Source organism: Oncorhynchus masou, chromosome 28 (assembly GCF_036934945.1).
Source record: "Oncorhynchus masou masou isolate Uvic2021 chromosome 28, UVic_Omas_1.1, whole genome shotgun sequence".
Lineage (NCBI taxonomy): Eukaryota > Metazoa > Chordata > Actinopteri > Salmoniformes > Salmonidae > Oncorhynchus > Oncorhynchus masou.
The window spans coordinates 28,601,779-28,621,099 of NC_088239.1; the positions used below are offsets into that span (position 1 = coordinate 28,601,779).

The 19,321-nt window shown below is 42.2% G+C and overlaps 1 protein-coding gene across 4 annotated transcripts in view; it reads left to right on the top strand.

Annotated features, from left to right (window-relative positions):
• Nucleotides 1-19,321, top strand: part of malrd1 (MAM and LDL receptor class A domain containing 1) — a 208,268-nt gene that overhangs the window by 21,457 nt on the left and 167,490 nt on the right. For 2 of the 4 annotated variants that reach the window (XM_064941833.1, XM_064941834.1), the window contains exons 1-5: nucleotides 728-1,113; nucleotides 3,052-3,186; nucleotides 3,357-3,445; nucleotides 3,544-3,705; nucleotides 9,452-9,548. In XM_064941833.1, coding sequence (XP_064797905.1) covers nucleotides 939-1,113; nucleotides 3,052-3,186; nucleotides 3,357-3,445; nucleotides 3,544-3,705; nucleotides 9,452-9,548 — 658 coding nt within the window. In that variant the 5' untranslated portion in view covers nucleotides 728-938. Of the gene's footprint in view, nucleotides 1-727; nucleotides 1,114-3,051; nucleotides 3,187-3,356; nucleotides 3,446-3,543; nucleotides 3,706-9,451; nucleotides 9,549-19,321 lie in introns of those variants that run through there. The other 2 variants (XM_064941835.1, XM_064941836.1) reach the window with 2 other exon arrangements.

Sequence of the window (19,321 nt, forward strand, 5' to 3'; positions counted from 1 at the left end):
AGCGCTAGTCAAAAGTAGTGCACTATATAGGGGAACAGGGTGTCATTCTTAGTTCTAGCGAGCTGTTGATCTTCCCTCTTGTCCCAGCGTTGATTTAATTTGGGCTCCTGGCCCCTTGTCGCCGTCTGCTGCGCGTACATCTGAATGATATCCTTTACTTATTGATTCATGTGAAATGAAAGTATGTTGAACATACATTTGTAAGTACGAGTGGCCCTGTCTGGCAGAACTAATGGTCATCTTTCACGTAGTTCATAATCTCTCTCCTGTGTTGTGCTACAAAGCCCTTAGACATGTAGTTGGTTTGTGGTAAATGTCCTTACCTGGACCCCACAGCGTGGAAAGTGTACTTTCTAGACTAGAGTTGCAAGTAGCCTAGTGGTTAAGAGTGTTGGGCCGGTAACTGAAACGTCACTGGTTCAAATCCTTGAGCCAACTAGGTGAAAACACTGCCGATGTGCCCTTTAGCAAGGCACTAAACCCGAATTGCTCCTGTGAGTCACTCTGGATAAGAGTGTCTGTGAAAGTAATGTAGATTATGTGCAAGGCGCTAGTGGTCTTCAATGGCACTGACAGCGCAATAAACACACAACATCCTATGCAAATGACTAGAGCTTGATAAATTGTTGACAGGGATACATTTGACTACTTACATTCTGTAAGGCTTTTATTACAGCTACAGGGACAGCCTTACAGTCCCAGACTCAGTTACACACACACAGGCCATTGAGTAACAGTCATAAAAGCCATTTATTGACTAGGAACAACAGCTGGAAAATGCGTTCGCTTTCAATCTAAGTAAACTGTGACTCGCGAGGGGCTACTTTTGTTGTGTATTTTACTCGTTCTTTTGTAAAAAAAAAAATAACACGGTTTTATGGAAGTGAAGGGTGAGCGTGTGATTGTGGACTAGCCTGAGTATTGGAATAACCTTCCTGATGACTTTACTGCGGAGGCCTCTGTGCCTGCTGGCCTGCTCTCTGCTCTGTGTCTCTGTGTGTGCTGGGACCTGCTGGCCAGGAGAGTTTACATGTGAACAGGGCTGGTGTGTGTCTGAGGACCATGTGTGTGACTACACTGACTACTGTGGGGATGGCAGCGATGAGAGAAATTGTGAGTATACAGCTCAATGAGTCAGTGATTTACATTCATAGTTTGTCTTTCCGTTATTGTTGATTACAGACTACTTTGAATCGTTGATTATTCGGCAAAGAATAAACCACTAATTAGGGGGTGTGTGTATGTAAATTTGGAATTGTGTGATGAGATTAACTTTCTGATATTATGTGTAAAACCTACATAACATGTAAAAGTAGCCTCCATCTTTGAGGGGACACAGATAAAGATTATTTGATCAGATTGTATGCGCTGTGTCATGACTGTCTTGCCAAACAACACTTCAAACTGAACATTATGAAAATCAAACCCTGTGTTCAGTTTGCTCAATCTAAATATAGTCCTACAGAAGAGAACATGGCACTGTCCAAAAAATAATTTTAACAGTGAGCTGAAAAGATATTCAAAGAGGTCTTTGATTGTATTTTTGACGATATTTGTCCCTTCAGATATGAAAAACATGATAAGGTTTTCCATGCTTCGTTCCTAGAAACCTAGAATCACCTCTATCTCAGAGCAATTTAAATTCTTAGTGTTCATCACATAGATAGTCCTTATTTCACAGTAGACCTATAAACAGGCTTTAAAGTATGTCGTCAGAAGGAGACCAAGGTGCAGCGTGGTAGGCATACATTCTTTTATTTAAATGTTCCACCAAGAAAACCAATACACCGACCGAACCACTTCATCGTGCAAACTACATGCACTCAAACAAAGACAAGATCCCACACTGAAGCAGGGCAAAAGGGCTGCCTAAGTATGATCCCCAATCAGAGACAGTGAAAGACAGCTGCCTCTGATTGGGAACCGCACTCGGCCAAACACAAAGAAACAGAGAACATAGAATTCCCACCCATAGTTTACCACATGCACATGTTCTAACACCTAGGCTGGCGAGCCACATGACTACCTAGAGTAGCCCTAGTAAAGACAGACAGACAGCTCAATATTTATGGTACTAGTCTTACACTGCTTCAGCTCCGTGAATTCCAATATGGCTGAGTCCCAAATGGCACCCTAGTCCCCTAAATAGTGTATTACTTTTGACCATGGCCCATAGGGCTCTGGTCAAAAGTACTGTAGTGCACTACATAGGGAAGAGGTTGCCATTTGGAACACATCCTATGTCTTCAGAGATACTTTGGCTATGAGTTTTATTCACAAGGTTCCCTCACTGATCCTAAGGCTACGGGTATGTTAACCCCCCAAAAATAATTCATATTTCCCCTCTTTTTTCCCCACATTTTTGTTCCCAATTTCGTGATATCCAATAGGTAGTTAGTCTTGACTCATTGCTGCAACTCCCGTACGGACTCGGGAGAGGCGAAGGTCGAGAGCCATGTGTCCCCCGAAACACGACCCAACCAAGCCGCACTGCTTCTTGACACAATGCCTGCTTAACCCGAAAGCCAGCCACACCAATGTGTCTTGAGGAAACACCGTACACCTGGCAACTGTGTCAGCGTGCATGCGCCCTGCCCGCCACGGTAGTCACTAGAATGAAATGGGACAAGGATATCCCTGCCTGCCAAACCCTCCCCTAACCCGGACGACGCTGGGCCAATTGTGCGCCGCCCCATGCGTCTCCTGGTCGCTGCCGGCTGCGACAGAGCCTGGACTCAAACCAGGATCACTAGTAGCACAGCTAGCAATCTCGATGCAGTGCACTCGGGAGGCCAACACCGCAGTTTTGACATAGGGCCGTAAAGTAGCACTTTAGGGAGCATAAACAGATCTGCTAAACAAATGGTTCTTTATGATGCCTACAATACAACCTACAGTGGAACCCTGCACCTCAGAGGGCTCTTAAACTACTATGTAGTCCATAGGGCTGTACCATTTGGGGGACAGACTCATGGTGTCCAATGGCCGACCTGCTGTGTTCTGTGTTTATGAATGTTCTTGGTGGTTATAATATTTTTTGGGGGGGTGAAGGTTCTGGATACACTAGGTGTGACTTTGAGAAGGGGTTCTGTGACCTGTTACCCAGCTCGGAAACACACTTAGGATGGACCAGAAGAACAGGGTTCAACACCATCGGACCCAAACACGACCACAACAACCAATCAGGTACCGCAATGATGAACTCAGAATTTCAGAAGCTACTTTGGTAAATGATTTGGGCCATCTGGAACATGATGCACAGATTTGCCAACTCCAAGTACACGAGCACTCAAGAACATTAGACATTTTATAAGATTCTTTCTAGTTACTTTTACTATCTCTCTTTGCTCCTCCAGCTCATTACCTGGCTCTGTGGCCTGTGACAGGAGAGGCAACACAGGCTTACTTGAGGAGTCCTGTGTTCCTGCCCTCAAAGACATGCTGGGTAAAACACAGCTTTAATAATACCCAGTTAATCCTGCCATTGTGTTAACTGTCTGTCACAATCCTTTACTGACATGCCACATGTCCTCCCCTCTACAGGTGACCTTCTATCACCATGTGGGGGTGGTGAGTGGGTCTTTACAGGTCCTGACCCAAAAATACCCGCTAGGTTGGAGCCACTCGGCGTGGAACCGGTCAAAAACACAGGCACACACATGGCTACGGACAGTGATACCTTTCACCAGTGCTCACCAATTCCAGGTCTGTATCAACCTGCCTCACAACTTTCCCCTGTCATTCACAATCACAAACCATACAGTTAACTGGCTGTACCGTTTGGTAGGTCATATACTGCATGACCAAAAGTATGTGGACACCTGCTAGTCGAACATCTCATTCCAAAATCATGGGCATTAATATGGAGTTGGTCCCCCCTTTGCTGCTATAACAGCCTCCACTCTTCTGGGAAGGCTTTCCACTAGAAGAGTGGACATTGCTGCAGGGACCAACATTGCTGCGGGGACTTGCTTTCTTTCAGCCACAAGAGCATTAGTGAGAACAGGCGCTGATGTTGGGCGATTCGGTCTGGCTCGCAGTCGGCATTCCAAATCATCCCAAAGGTCTTCGATGGGTTTGAGGTCAAGGCTCTGTGCAGGCCAGTCAAGTACTTCCACAATGATCTCGACAAAGCATTTCTGTATGGACCTCGCTTTGTGCATAGGGGGCATTGTCATGCTGAAACAGGAAAGGGCCTTCCCCAATCTGTTGCCACAAAGTTGGAAACACAGAATCATCTAGAATGTCATTGTATGCTGTAGCGTTAAGATTTCCCTTCACTGGAACTAAGGGCCCGAGCCCAAACCATGAAAAACAGCCCCAGACCATTATTTCTCCTCCACCACACTTTAGTGTTGGCACTATGCATTTGAGCAGGTATCGTTCTCCTGGCATCCACCAAACCCTGATTGGTCCGTTCGGACTGCCAGATGGTGAAGTGTGATTCATCACTCCAGAGAACGGAATTCCACTCCTCCAGAGTCCAATGGTGGCGAGCTTTACACCACTCCAGACGACGCTTGGCATTGCGCATGGTGACCTTAGGCTTGTGTGTGGCTGCTCGGCCATGGAAACCCATTTCATGAAACTCCCGACTAACAGTTCTTGTGCTGACATTGCTTCCAGAGGCAGTTTGGAACTCAGTAGTGAGTGTTGCAACCGAGGACAGACCATTTTTACGCGCTTTAGCACTCGCCGGCCCCTTTCTGTGAGCTTGTGTGGCCTACCACATCGCAGCTGAGCCATTGTTGCTCCAAGATGTTTTCACTTGACAATAACAGCACTTACAGCTCTAACAAGGCAGACATTTGACGAACTGACTTGTTGGAAAGGTGGCATCCTATGACAGTGCCACGCTGAAAGTCACTGAGCTCTTCAGTAAGGACATTTTACTGACAGTGTTTGTCTATGGAGATTGCATGGATGTGTGCTCAATTCTATACCTGTCAGCAACGGGTGTGAAGTGGTGTCCACATACTTTTGTGCATATATAGTGTACATGCAACCATCAATTGGATTGCAGACATCACAGATCAAGAGCTAACTATCTTGTCGAATCCCCGAGCTGGCAAGGTAAAAATCTGTCATTCTGCCCCTGAGCAAGGCAGTTAGCACACTGTTCCCCGGGCACCGAAGACATGGATGTCGATTATGGCAGCCCCCCGCACCTCTCTGATTCAGAGGGGTTGGGTTAGATGCAGAAGACGCATTTCAGTTGAAGGCATTCAGTTGTACAACTGACTAGGTATCCCCCTGTCCCTTTGTCTCTGTTTGTGGTTTTTGCATGTAATTGGGGGTCCAGAGCCTCTTAGATTGTTCTGACCCAAATGGACTCTACTCTAGCCATCTGGACTGAGTTGAAACCTACTAATAGTGTCCTCCTCTGCTCTACAGACACAGAACGGGTCTCACCACCCTGTTGTCTGGTCCCTCACCCCCTTCTGTTATCTTTGTCTCGACCATCTGCTACAGGGACTATCCAGCTCCACATCTCCACAGCTCCAAAATGGCTGAATGATTCATGTAATAGAGGTCAACTCTGCTTGTATGCTGACACAGTTTCACTTTGAGACGCAAATTCATTTTCCGATCATACAGTACATGTCAGGCGATTCAGTTTGATGAAATTAGAGTTTTGAATTATATCGACACAGCGACTTGGAATGGAATCTGTCCAATGATCTGTCCGTCAGAATGAGGGTGATATGCAGCATGCATCATCAGTCTCTTGTTGACAGAAATATGAAAGGTTGAGTCATAGCATAATGCTGATGTGGGTATGACACAAGCCATTGATTCATGTAGTCATAAATCAGTCCTAATCAGATGAGTTGTAAAACTCCACTGTGGAAGATGTAGCCTGTGGACTTTGAACAGAACAATGGCAAATTAGGCTGATAGCAGAGACAGGAAGAGAGATAAAGGTTTGGTCAGATGAACACAGTCCTAAGATGCCTTAGCTAAGTGCACTATTAACCATACACACTGGTGGACACAAGTGCACATGAACACCACACATACACAGTGGCATGTCCAGAACATTTTTGAATAGGGTGGCCAAGGTGGGGCACAGACCCAGTCGAGGGGGGGCAATAACATTTTGAACCTTAATCGATGGAGGGTGGAATTTCTGTTCTATATAATTATGATGTTTCAAGACATGAAATGCTTCAGCATAAGTTTGGCCACCCCTAAACTTTTCCTCTTCAAATAAATCATAAATCAATTCCAAAAGTCTTGTTACAGTGCTTGCACTCAAGGTCAGGATTTTATATAAGAGAATTAGCATACAGCAGTAAATCCACTGGAAAGTGCCATCCAGAGTGCAAATTATACCGTGACATTCGGGAGTCTCTTTTTCATGGGACCTCCCATATATGGCCTTTATAGTAAAGACACATAATTTAACTGTAAAAATGTATTACCTTTTAATGTGTCATTAACACCACCAGTCATAATGTTTTTATCTGGTTGTCAAACAAATCACTTTCAAAAGGAGATTAAGTAGGTTACCTGCGCACGTTCGTGCACTTTAAAACAAGGCCAGCGTCCGAATGGTGCGCTGTGCACCCGCCATTTTGACTGAAAAGGGACATCTATTACAACCACCATCATCTTAAAGGCCCACCTCAGAGGAAGATGCCCCACCTATTTCAAGTCATTCCTGTCCAAGAGCGGACATTATCCTAGAGGTGAAAGCACCATCAGTTAAGACGGGCTCCTTTACTGTCAGGTGAAAATAACTATTTCAGAGATTAGTCTCAGCTAAACCGTGCCTATACAACCTTTTGTTGTTGAGGGTTGACGTGTGTCTGACTCTTGCTGTTTTATAAATCCAGTGATACCGTGTCGTATTCCTAATGTCATTACTATTTGGACATGCACACGGACATCACCAAATAGCTATATTCTTTGTTCTCTCTTATCATTTCAGGAAGCTAGCTAGCTATACACTGGGTGTACAACATTAGGAACACCTGCTCTTTCCATGATATAGACTGACCAGGAGAATCCAGGTGAAAGCTACGATCCCTTTTTGATGTCTCCTGTTAAATCCACTTCAATCAGTGTAAATAAAAGGGAGGAGACAGGTTAAAGAAAGATTTGTAAGCCTCGAGACAATTGAGACATGAGCTGTGTTCAAATACTCATACTAACCGCACTAACCGTACTATTCGTAACGTAAATTGAGCATGTAGTATGCTTATTGGTCATAGTATGGAGATGGTTAGTATCCAAAAGTTCATGATGCAATTCTTCAGAAAATGGGCCTGGCTTCGCAATGTTTTCAGATTTGAAGAACATGGTGGAAAATATGCAGCTGAAGTCCGACAAGAGCGGATACATATTCATTGCTTTAACTAATTATGACAAATGTTAAGAAAATGTTGAGCACTGTGATAAAGTCAGAACTTTTCAGATGAGTTCCCGTTGCACATTATGTTGACTGACAATTTGTTAGCTACGCTAGCCTTACGAACCACAAAGCATGTCATTACAGCTGTTGCTTGTATGTACCGGTATGTTAGCGAGCTACCTAATGTTAGTTGGCTACTAATACTTTGAACTTGCCGGTATAACTATATGCTATCTAACTACCCAATGTTTATTGACTTGATTATTCACGTCATTCTTAGCTTAGCTAAACCGTATAGTCAAAGCCATTTGGGGTTTACTACCATTTTATTTGGGCATTTTTATGGTTCAGAAATGTGGTGGGTACTCTCTTCGTTCATTGGACTTTATCCTGCTAACTGTTCCAAATGTCCGAACTGAATTTTGTAAAATGGCTTTTATGTACTCTGCACCATCGTCTTGGAACGCCTTACAAAATACTTTTAAACTGGAAGAACTTGTTCCGATTGGTGTTTTTAAATCACTGATGAAGGATTTTGAGGCTGATTCCCTCAATGTTTTTAATTTGCTGTTTTATGATTTTGTTATACTCTTGTGAATTCTATGGTTTTTACTAGATTACTTGTAGTTTTCATGTTGTCTGTCTGTAATTGTGTCATGACTTGGTGCTGCCTATCTTGGCCAGGACGCTCTTGAAAAAGAGATTTCAAATCTCAATGAGCCCTTACTGGTTAAATAAAGGTTAAATAAAATAAAAATAGTCGTTGTGCGTTCTCAATGGACATGGTTACTGAAGTCGTAAGATGTCTAGCTAGTAATTTGTTATGCTAGCAAGCTAGCAAGAAGTTGCATAGCAACAGCATCAACTTTCAGTAGACAGGCGATGCGCTAGTACACAACTAAAAGGATACAGTTTGTTTACAGTATACTAAAATGAACTAATAGTATGTGGATATACTCATTAAGTGTGTAGTATACAGTATTTTGGTACAAAGTCATCATTTTCTGTCACACCTGCTCCCGCTCTCCCTCTCTGGCGCTCAAGGGCGCCAGGCTGCCCTTCATTACACACACCTGTCAACATCATTACGCGCATCAGCGCTCACTGGACTCACATGGACTCCTTCACTTTGTTGATTGACTTCCCTACTTCTGTCTGCTCCTCACTTTGTTCCCCGTGTCTGCATTATTGTCGTTTCCGTTTCCCCTGTCCAGACGCTGCCATATTCTGTTCCTGTCCATGGTCATTATATGTTCACTCCCTGCACCTGCTTCTCGTCTCCAGCGTCGATCCTTACAATTTTCTTAAAATCTAATTTTAAACCTAACTCTCACCTTAACCCTAAACTTTACTACACTTCTACCATTAGCCTAAATCTAAACTCAAAAAGCATTTTTTTCATGATTCTATACAATATAGCCTATTTTGACTTGGTGGCTGTTTTATCTAGTGGAAACCCAGGTGTAGGCTACATAGAAAAGCTGTTTGGCTCTCAGAGGACAACAGGTGTTTCTGATGATTGAACATTGCAATGCAGGTGGGTGTTAATGGTGCTTTCAAAACAACTTGGAACTCAGAGAAACAAATAGGTCAAATCATGATGTCAGTGATCTTCAGGTTGGAAAAGCAGAGCTCTAAAAATATGCCATAGTTTCCAACTTGGAATTCTGAGTTTTTTGTCTTGAATGCACTGAGGACGGCATAACATTTAAATAAAACCACGCCCTGAAACAAAATGTTGGCTGAAAAGAATTTGCACATGATCTCATAGGAAAAGACACGTAAAACTCATGGAAACATTAAAAGTCACACATTCGGATTTGGCACATCACGCCCAAATATATCATACTTTGACTAAAACGATGACTTATTTTGCCATTTGTCTTTCAACTCCAAAATGTATTCTACTGATGTGGGCGTTGAATGACATTCAGACTACAGAGTGGCATGTATTAATGGATGCCAAGGGGAGCCAGGCTTCCCTAACAATTTTAATACAAAAAAAAGAAACAAGCGTATAAATGACCCCCCTGGACATGCCACTGCACACACACACACACACTGTATAATGTTCCTCTGTCCTGTGTATTACAGGTCATCATTCTAGGGGAGCTCTCTGGTGACAGTGACCCCTCTGAGATCGTGGCCATAGATGACATCTCCTTCAGTGATGGTTGTGTGACTGTCCCTGGTAAGGTCTTCCTCCATACTGTAACAGTTTTCCTGAGGTGAAGGAGAAGCGGACCAAAACGCAGCGTGGTGGTTATTCATGGTTCTTTAATATAGACACTATACATGAATAAACTAACAAAACAAGAAATGTGAAAAAAAAAAAACAGCCCTATCTGGTGCAAACACAGAGACAGGAACAATCACCCACAAAACCCAACACAAAACAGGCTACCTAAATATGGTTCCCAATCAGAGACAATGACTAACACCTGCCACTGATTGAGAACCATATCAGGCCAAACATAAAAATACCCAAATCATAGAAAAACAAACATAGACTGCCCACCCCAACTCACGCCCTGACCATACTAAATAATGACAAAACAAAGGAAAATAAAGGTCAGAACGTGACACATACCACCTCACTGTACACACAAATGTCAGGCCATGGAAAGGGTTAAAATGATCAGAATCAGCGTTACACAGTAAAGTATATCCACTATAGGGCTACATATGAGGAAAACCAAGAAGAGGGGGATATACTGTAGTTGAAATACAAATATCAATACACACAGAATCCTGTTCTGTTCCTGTTGGCATTCTGTAGAGGCAGGTAGACATGGCCAGAGCTGTCAGTCATAACTCCAAATGTGGAAATGTTTGGTTGTTTTTTGCCTAATAAACCTACTGTATCTGGCCTCAAATTGAGGCCTCTTAATCATGTAACAATAAATTCACCCCAAAGTGTGAGCTCACCATCTTAATTTATGGCTGTTGGCATGATGGAGTGGACAAGAGAGACCTGTGGCCTTGTGAAACCATAATTCAGGGTTGTGTGTGTGTGTGTGAGATAGCTGGACATGGATTTGTGAATGATAGCAGTGAATGTGAGAGGCCCCAGAGCTGCACAGCATTAGAGCAGATGATATTACCTTATGCATTGAGCAAAATACATGTTAAACCTGCTAGAGAAAGATTTCCATAATCTCCGACTCAGTGAGCTCCTTCAGTAGAGGTAGAGGAGATCAGCAACACTTGGAGAACAAATGGATTTAATTAAAAAAGCTTTATTGCAATTAATCGTACCAACATGTTTCATATTTTATCCTTCTTTAGGGTTTTTACAGAAATAAGAAGGAATGAGGATTTTGAACGTTTCAAAGTGGCCTCAGGGACCAATCACAAATAATATGCTAATAAAAACATGTGATAGGTTAAAACAGTTGTAGAAAGTGCATGTTGCATTGACCAATGGAATGTGAAAACACTAAAATAACATCAAACGTTAGGTTGGATGACTTACATGAATCTAACCAATTATTATTAGTGTAGATTGACCAATAGATTGTGATATTATGTTGTACTGAACAATGGAACATGTACATTTGTTTTCTGTAAGGGGGTTCTATTAATCTTGCCCGGGTGCCCGTGTAGGCATGTTTTGCACCTGGTGAAGTTGATTGCATTCTTTTTGGAATGAGAAGGGCGCTCCTCTCTCCCCGCGGTTCACCTGGTGACGTAGCGGGCCGTTGGCCGGTTCCATGCTGTTCAGATAATCGAATCCACCCAATGATAAAGTCAGTTGAGAATAATACCACCTGACAATGTAAACAGACACTCATGACATTACCAATGATAAATAAGGAAAAAGAAGAGCTATGCTTTCTAGAGGAAATCCTTGAGAATGAATTCCTCGCTCATACAGTACCAGTAGGAAAGAAATATTTGAAAATGGAATCTAGGAAACGCCTCTCTCCGCTTTCTAAATGGATTAATAACGCCACCTCTTGGACCCAGGGACATTTTCTCAATACCAATCATTTGCTTCTTTAATATGTCTGGCCACTGGATTATTATATGATCTTCTCTTTTGATCGAGTGTCTGTGTTCAATGATGCTTTCCTTAAGGGATTCAGTTTATCATGTAAACAACATTCTTAGTTTTACAAGTTGTGAAACTGCTCATTTCCGTTCTCTTGCTCTGACAGGGCGATTGTACCATTTTAATGTTTCTTATGAGTTGACAATGAATACGATTACCACACTTATAATCCCCCCACTGCTGGGCATCCTGTAAGCCTATTGGACTGGACGATCTTGTGAGGGACAAGCGTTCACCCCTCTATTTATTATCTCCTTAAATAGATTTTCTTAAAGGGGCACGACTTTGTAAAATATACCCGTGTTTAAATATAACATTCTTTATAGTACTTGTCTTGGTAGTAAGGGTCGTGCAATATATATGAGATGGCTTTTTCCTCCTCCTGTTCTGAACCAGTGGGATCTTTCCCAGATTCTCTGTTTTTTTTCTTTGACTTCAGCTTCTTGTAGCCATTCCCTTTTGAAAATACAAATTTATTCCAATTTATCCAGCACGCATTGTTTATTCCCTTCTTGTACAACGGGTGGGTCTAATCCTGAATGCCGATTGGTTAAAACTGTATTCTAGCTGGTATCTCTTCCACTAGTTACCACCCGCTAAATCTAAAGGCTTTTCTTCAGAGGTAGGATGATAGTGGTTTTCATGTAAAAGGATGTTGCAGTCTGTGGGTTTGGTATACAGATCACAGGATAAAACACACATTTTTTGGTGACCATTATGTCCAAAAAGGTAATCGTTTCAGTGTTATAATTCATAGTACATTTCAGACATCTAAAATGATCATTTATAAACCAACAACATTGTAATGTCTCCCTTGTTATAGTAAAAAAACATGATTGATATAACATCTCCAAGTAACAATAATGGGGGAGAAAATACTTCATAAAAAAACGTTATTCTAGTCTGCCAACAAAAAGATTAGCATAACTATATAAAAGCCATCTTTGTTCCCTTGCCAGTTGAAGGTAAGGCCTATTATTGAAGAAAAATAAGTTGTTTATCAAAACAGAAGAAGCCACGCTGACGGTGAAGCTTGTGGGAAGGTTGTGTACTGGTCTGGTATCAAGATAGTGTTCTGAGGTCGCCAGGCATTGTTGGTGTGTCATGGTGGTATACAAGGTCTTAATGTCCTAGGAGCACAATATAGTTCCTGGGTTCAACAGGGGAGGCTATAGATGAACACAATGAACTGAGTGCTGTCCTTGATGTATGACTTCAGCTTAGGGACAAACTCTTTAATGTGATGATCTACAAAACTGGAGACCCTTTCTGTGAGTCTACCAAACCGGAGACAACTAGCGTGTCAGGATGGTTAAGAGGCTTGAGGGGGCACTCATTCAGGAGAAACTGTGCAACTTTAGGGGTGATATCTGAATTAAACTCACCCTCCTCGATTAAGAGTCTGAGATCTGTTTGGAATAATCGTGAAGGATATGCGTTCATCTGTTTGTAGAAACAAGAGCCATTAAGTTGTCTTAGGACCTCCTGGTCACATCTGGATTTGTCCATAACCACAATTGTGCCTCCCTTATCTGCAGGTTTTATGACAACAGAGGCATTCTTCTCAAGTTCACTTTAGTGCCATCTGCTTTTCTTTAGAGCTGTTAATAATTTTGTCTTCAGTTTCCAAATCCAGCTCAGCGAGTCTACACTACAGTGCCTTGCAAAGGTATTCATCCCCCTTGGCATTTTTGCTATTTTGTTGCATTACCACCTGTAATTTAAATGGATTTTTATTTGGATTTCATAAGAAGAGTGGCCAGAAAAAAGACATTGGTTAAATAAACAAATGTGGGAGACTCCCCAAAAATATGGAAGAAGGTACTCTGGTCAGATGAGACTAAATTTGAGCTTTTGGCTTTCAAGGAAAACGCTATGTCTGGCGCAAACCCAATACCTCTCATCACCCCGAGAACTACATCCCCAGTGAATCAGGGTGGTGGCAGCATCATGCTGTGGGGATGTTTTTCATCTGCAGGGACTGGGAAACTGGTCAGAATTGAAGGAATGATGGATGGTGCTAAGTACAGGGAAATTCTTGAGGGAAACCTGTTTGTCTTGAGACTTGAGACTGAGATGGAGGTTCACCATCCAGCAGGACAATGACCCTAAGCATACTACTAAAGCAACACTTGAGTGGTTTAAGGGGAAACATTTAAATGTCTTGGAATGGCCTAGTCAAAGCCCAGACCTCAATCCAGTTGAGAATCTGTGGTATGATTTAAAGATTGCTGTATACTAGCGGAACCCATCCAACTTGAAGGAGCTGGAGCAGTTTTGCCTTGAAAAATGGGAAAAACTTCCAGAGGCTAGATGTACCACGCTTATAGAGACAGACCCCAAGAGACTTGCAGCTGTAATTGCTGCAAAAGGTGGCTCTACAAAGTATTGACTTTGGCGTGGGGGGTGAATAGTTATGCATGTTCAAGTTTTCATTTTTTTTGTCTTATTTCTTGTTTGTTTCACAATAAAAACTATTTTGCATCTTCAAAGTAGTAGGCATGTTGTGTACATCAAATGATACAAACACCCCAAAAATCTATTTTAATTCCAGTTTGTAAGGCAACAAAATAGGAAAAATGCCAAGCGGGGGTGAATACTTTTGCAAGCCACTGTATGTCTCAATTGAGTTACCTCCTTCAATAGTACACATTGTACACAGATATTCAACTCCAGAGTGTGACACTCAGCCTTGGCATATCATCTTTAGTAGTAGCCTACGGACCTTGTATTTGTCTGTGTGCATTGACAATGGAACTCAAATCTGTACCCACAAGCCAATGTTTTTGACTTTTTCTTTTCACATGATACTACAGCAATATTTCTCAGCACCAAGTACACTATACCATCTTTACAGTGCGGTTTACGACCAACATAATTCACCTGATAGCATTACGTACCTTTTCTCTGTGTCTATAAAACAAATGGAGGTCATAGGTTCTCCATCGATTTTCCTATTTTACCATCCGCCGGGTGCCTTTGGGCCTTAAAGTCCTCTCTCATGGTTTGATGTGTGTAGAGAGAGAGTCTGTATTGTCGTTTAAAGTAACACTCCTAAAGTGGTGCTTTGAGGCGTGGTTCCCTTAGTCTGCCCACCACAGGGCCAGCTACTAGCCTCAAGCACCGGGCCTAGTTTAGCGTGTCTAAGTGGAGGGGTAGGTCAATGACATCCCAGGCATGCAATCTCTCTGCCTCCATCTGTCTTCTTGCTCCTGTGGTGACACTTTTAACTGTGTGACTGTGCTATGACTCATCAAGCCTGGGAATTGTCCTGGTCAACCGTAATGGCAAAGACATAAAAACACACACAATCTGCTAATGCCGGGGCGGGTCCAAGATCCCGGTGCTAGTGACTTCATCTTAGTGTCCATGTTATTTTCTCTCAGGTGTGTCTGGTTGGTCATCTCGACTCCTACTAAACTTTACTGCTTATGAATAATTTCATCATGTTTTAATTAAACACCCTTGAACAGAGCAGAAGAACCTGTGTTATACCAACACTTGTGAAAAGTAGGCTATAGTTTAGTAGCTTGACTTTGATCCCTAGCACATGAGATGTTGACATGACTCTATGAGCTATAAACACATCATTCACTCGTTTGTTCACCCTGTTGTAGGAAATGTACCATTTGTAGTATATTTCAGGATTAAAAAGGATTCTGAAGTTTGTAATTTCGACTTTGAAATTTCCGACTTGTCCATTTAATTTTAATCCACATAATAATTCATATTTTCTGTTGCTGCAGGATCATTTCCCTCCTGTAGCAAACTGGCTAAATTAAGATCCTGCATCGGTAGCACCATATTGCCTGTAGTCTACTGTACATGGTAGAGGAACATATTGTCTGTAGCCTACTGTTCATGGTGGAGGAACATATTGTCTGTAGTCTACTGTACATGGTGGAGGAACATATTGTCTGTAGTCTACTGTACATGGTGGAGGAACATATTGTCTGTAGTCTACTGTACATGGTGGAGGAACATACTGCCTGTAGCCTACTGTACATGGTGGAGGAACATATTGTCTGTAGTCTACTGTACATGGTGGAGGAACATATTGTCTGTAGCCTACTGTACATGGTGGAGGAACATATTGTCTGTAGTCTACTGTACATGGTAGAGGAACATATTGTCTGTAGTCTACTGTACATGGTGGAGGAACATATTGTCTGTAGCCTACTGTACATGGTGGAGGAACATATTGTGTGTAGCCTACTGTACATGGTAGAGGAACATACTGTAGTCTACTGTACATGGTGGAGGAACATATTGTCTGTAGTCTACTGTACATGGTGGAGGAACATATTGTCTGTAGCCTACTGTACATGGTGGAGGAACATATTGTCTGTAGTCTACTGTACATGGTGGAGGAACATATTGTCTGTAGTCTACTGTACATGGTGGAGGAACAAATTGTTCTAGTCTACTGTACATGGTGGAGGAACATATTGTCTGTCTGTAGTCTACTGTACATGGTGGAGGAACATATTGCTGTCTAGTCTACTGTACATGGTGGAGGAACATATTGTCTGTAGTCTACTGTACATGGTGGAGGAACATATTGTCTGTAGTCTACTGTACATGGTGGAGGAACATACTGTCTGTAGTCTACTGTACATGGTGGAGGAACATATTGTCTGTAGCCTACTGTACATGATGGAGGAACATATTGCCTGTAGCCTACTGTTCATGGTGGAGGAACATATTGTCTGTAGTCTACTGTACATGTTGGAGGAACATATTGCCTGTAGTCTACTGTACATGGTGGAGGAACATATTGTCTGTAGTCTACTGTACATGATGGAGGAACATATTGTCTGTAGTCTACTCTACATGGTGGAGGAACATATTGTCTGTAGTCTACTGTACATGATGGAGGAACATATTGTCTGTAGTCTACTGTACATGATGGAGGAACAAATTGTCTGTAGTCTACTGTACATGGTGGAGGAACATATTGTCTGTCTGTAGTCTACTGTACATGGTGGAGGAACATATGTCTGTCTGTAGTCTACTGTACATGGTGGAGGAACATATAGTCTGTAGTCTACTGTACATGGTGGAGGAACTACTGTACATGTACATGTGGAGGAACATATTGTCTGTAGTCTACTGTACATGGTGGAGGAACATATTGTCTGTAGTCTACTGTACATGATGGAGGAACATATTGTCTGTAGTCTACTGTACATGGTGGAGGAACATATTGTCTGTAGTCTACTGTACATGGTGGAGGAACATATTGTCTGTAGTCTACTGTACATGGTGGACATATTGTCTGTATGTACATGTGGAGGAACATATTGTCTGTAGTCTACTGTACATGATGGAGGAACATATTGTCTGTAGTCTACTGTACATGGTGGAGGAACATATTGTCTGTCTGTAGTCTACTGTACATGGTGGAGGAACATATTGTCTGTAGTCTACTGTACATGGTGGAGGAACATATTGTCTGTAGCCTACTGTACATGGTGGAGGAACATATTGTCTGTAGTCTACTGTACATGATGGAGGAACATATTGTCTGTAGTCTACTGTACATGGTGGAGGAACATATTGTCTGTAGTCTACTGTACATGGTGGAGGAACATATTGTCTGTAGTCTACTGTACATGATGGAGGAACATATTGTCTGTAGTCTACTGTCATGGTGGAGGAACATATTGTCTGTAGTCTACTGTACATGGTGGAGGAACATATTGTCTTGTACATGGTGGAGGAAACATGTACTGTACTGGTGGAGTCTACTGTACATGGTGGAGGAACATATTGTCTGTAGTCTACTGTACATGGTGGAGGAACATATTGTCTGTAGTCTACTGTACATGGTGGAGGAACTATTGTCTGTAGTCTATGTACATGTGGAGGAACATATTGTCTGTAGTCTACTGTACATGGTGGAGGAACATATTGTCTGTAGTCTACTGTACATGGTGGAGGAACATATTGTCTGTCTGTACATGGTGGAGGAGGAACATATTGTCTGTCTGTAGTCTACTGTACATGGTGGAGGAACATATTCTGTCTGTAGTCTACTGTACATGGTGGAGGAACATATTGTCTGTCTGTAGTCTACTGTACATGGTGGAGGAACATATTGTCTGTAGTCTACTGTACATGGTGGAGGAACATATTGTCTGTACATGATGGAGGAACATATTGTCTGTAGTCTACTGTACATGGTGGAGGAACATATTGTCTGTCTGTAGTCTACTGTACATGGTGGAGGAACATATTGTCTGTAGTCTACTGTACATGGTGGAGGAACATATTGTAGTCTACTGTACATGGTGGAAGAATATGTCTGTAGTCTACTGTACATGGTGGAGGAACATATTGTCTGTAGTCTACTGTACATGGTGGAGGAACATATTGTCTGTAGTCTACTGTACATGGTGGAGGAACATATTGTCTGTAGTCTACTGTACATGGTGGAGGAACATATTGTCTGTAGTCTACTGTACATGGTGGAGGAACATATTGTCTGTAGTCTACTGTACATGGTGGAGGAACATATTGTCTGTAGTCTACTGTACATGGTGGAGGAACATATTGTCTGTAGTCTACTGTACATATTGTCTGTACTGGAGGAACATATTGGTGGAGTCTACTGTACATGGTGGAGGAACATATTGTCTGTAGTCTACTCTGGTGGAGGAACATATTGTCTGTACATGGTGGAGGAACATACATGGTGGAGGAACATATTGTCTGTAGTCTACTGTACATGGTGGAGGAACATATTGTCTGTAGTCTACTGTACATGGTGGAGGAACATATTGTCTGTAGTCTACTGTACATGGTGGAGGAACATATTGTCTGTAGTCTACTGTACATGGTGGAGGAACATATTGTCTGTAGTGTACATGATGGAGGAACATATTGTCTGTCTGTAGTCTACTGTACATGGTGGAGGAACATATTGTCTGTAGTCTACTGTACATGGTGGAGGAACATATTGTCTGTAGTCTACTGTACATGGTGGAGGAACATATTGTCTGTAGTCTACTGTACATGGTGGAGGAACATATTGTCTGTAGTTACTGTCTGTAGTCTACTGTACATGGTGGAGGAACATATTGTCTGTAGTCTACTGTACATGGTGGAGGAACATATTGTCTGTAGTCTACTGTGGAGTCTGTACTACTGTACATGATGGAGGAACATATTGTCTGTAGTCTACTGTACATGGTGGAGGAACATATTGTCTGTCTGTAGTCTACTGTACATGGTGGAGGAACATATTGTCTGTAGTCTACTGTACATGGTGGAGGAACATATTGTCTGTAGAACACATGGTGGAGGAACATATTGTCTGTAGTCTACTGTACATGATGGAGGAACATATTGTCTGTAGTCTACTGTACATGGTGGAGGAACATATTGTCTGTAGTCTACTGTACATGGTGGAGGAACATATTCTGTCTGTAGTCTACTGTACATGATGGAGGAACATATTGTCTGTATTCTACTGTTCATGGTGGAGGAACATATTGTCTCTAGTCTACTGTACATGGTGGAGGAACATATTGTCTGTAGTCTACTGTACATGGTGGAGGAACATATTGTCTGTAGTCTACTGTACATGGTGGAGGAACATATTGTCTGTAGTCTACTGTACATGGTGGAGGAACATATTGCCTGTAGTCTACTGTACATGGTGGAGGAACATATTGTCTGTAGTCTACTGTCTAGGAACATATTGTCTGCAGTCTATGTATATGGTGGAGGAACATATTGTCTGTAGTCTACTGTACATGGTGGAGGAACATATTGTCTGTAGTCTACTGTACATGGTGGAGGAACATATTGTCTGTAGTCTACTGTACATGGTGGAGGAACATATTGTCTGTAGTCTACTGTACATGGTGGAGGAACATATTGTCTGTAGTCTACTGTACATGGTG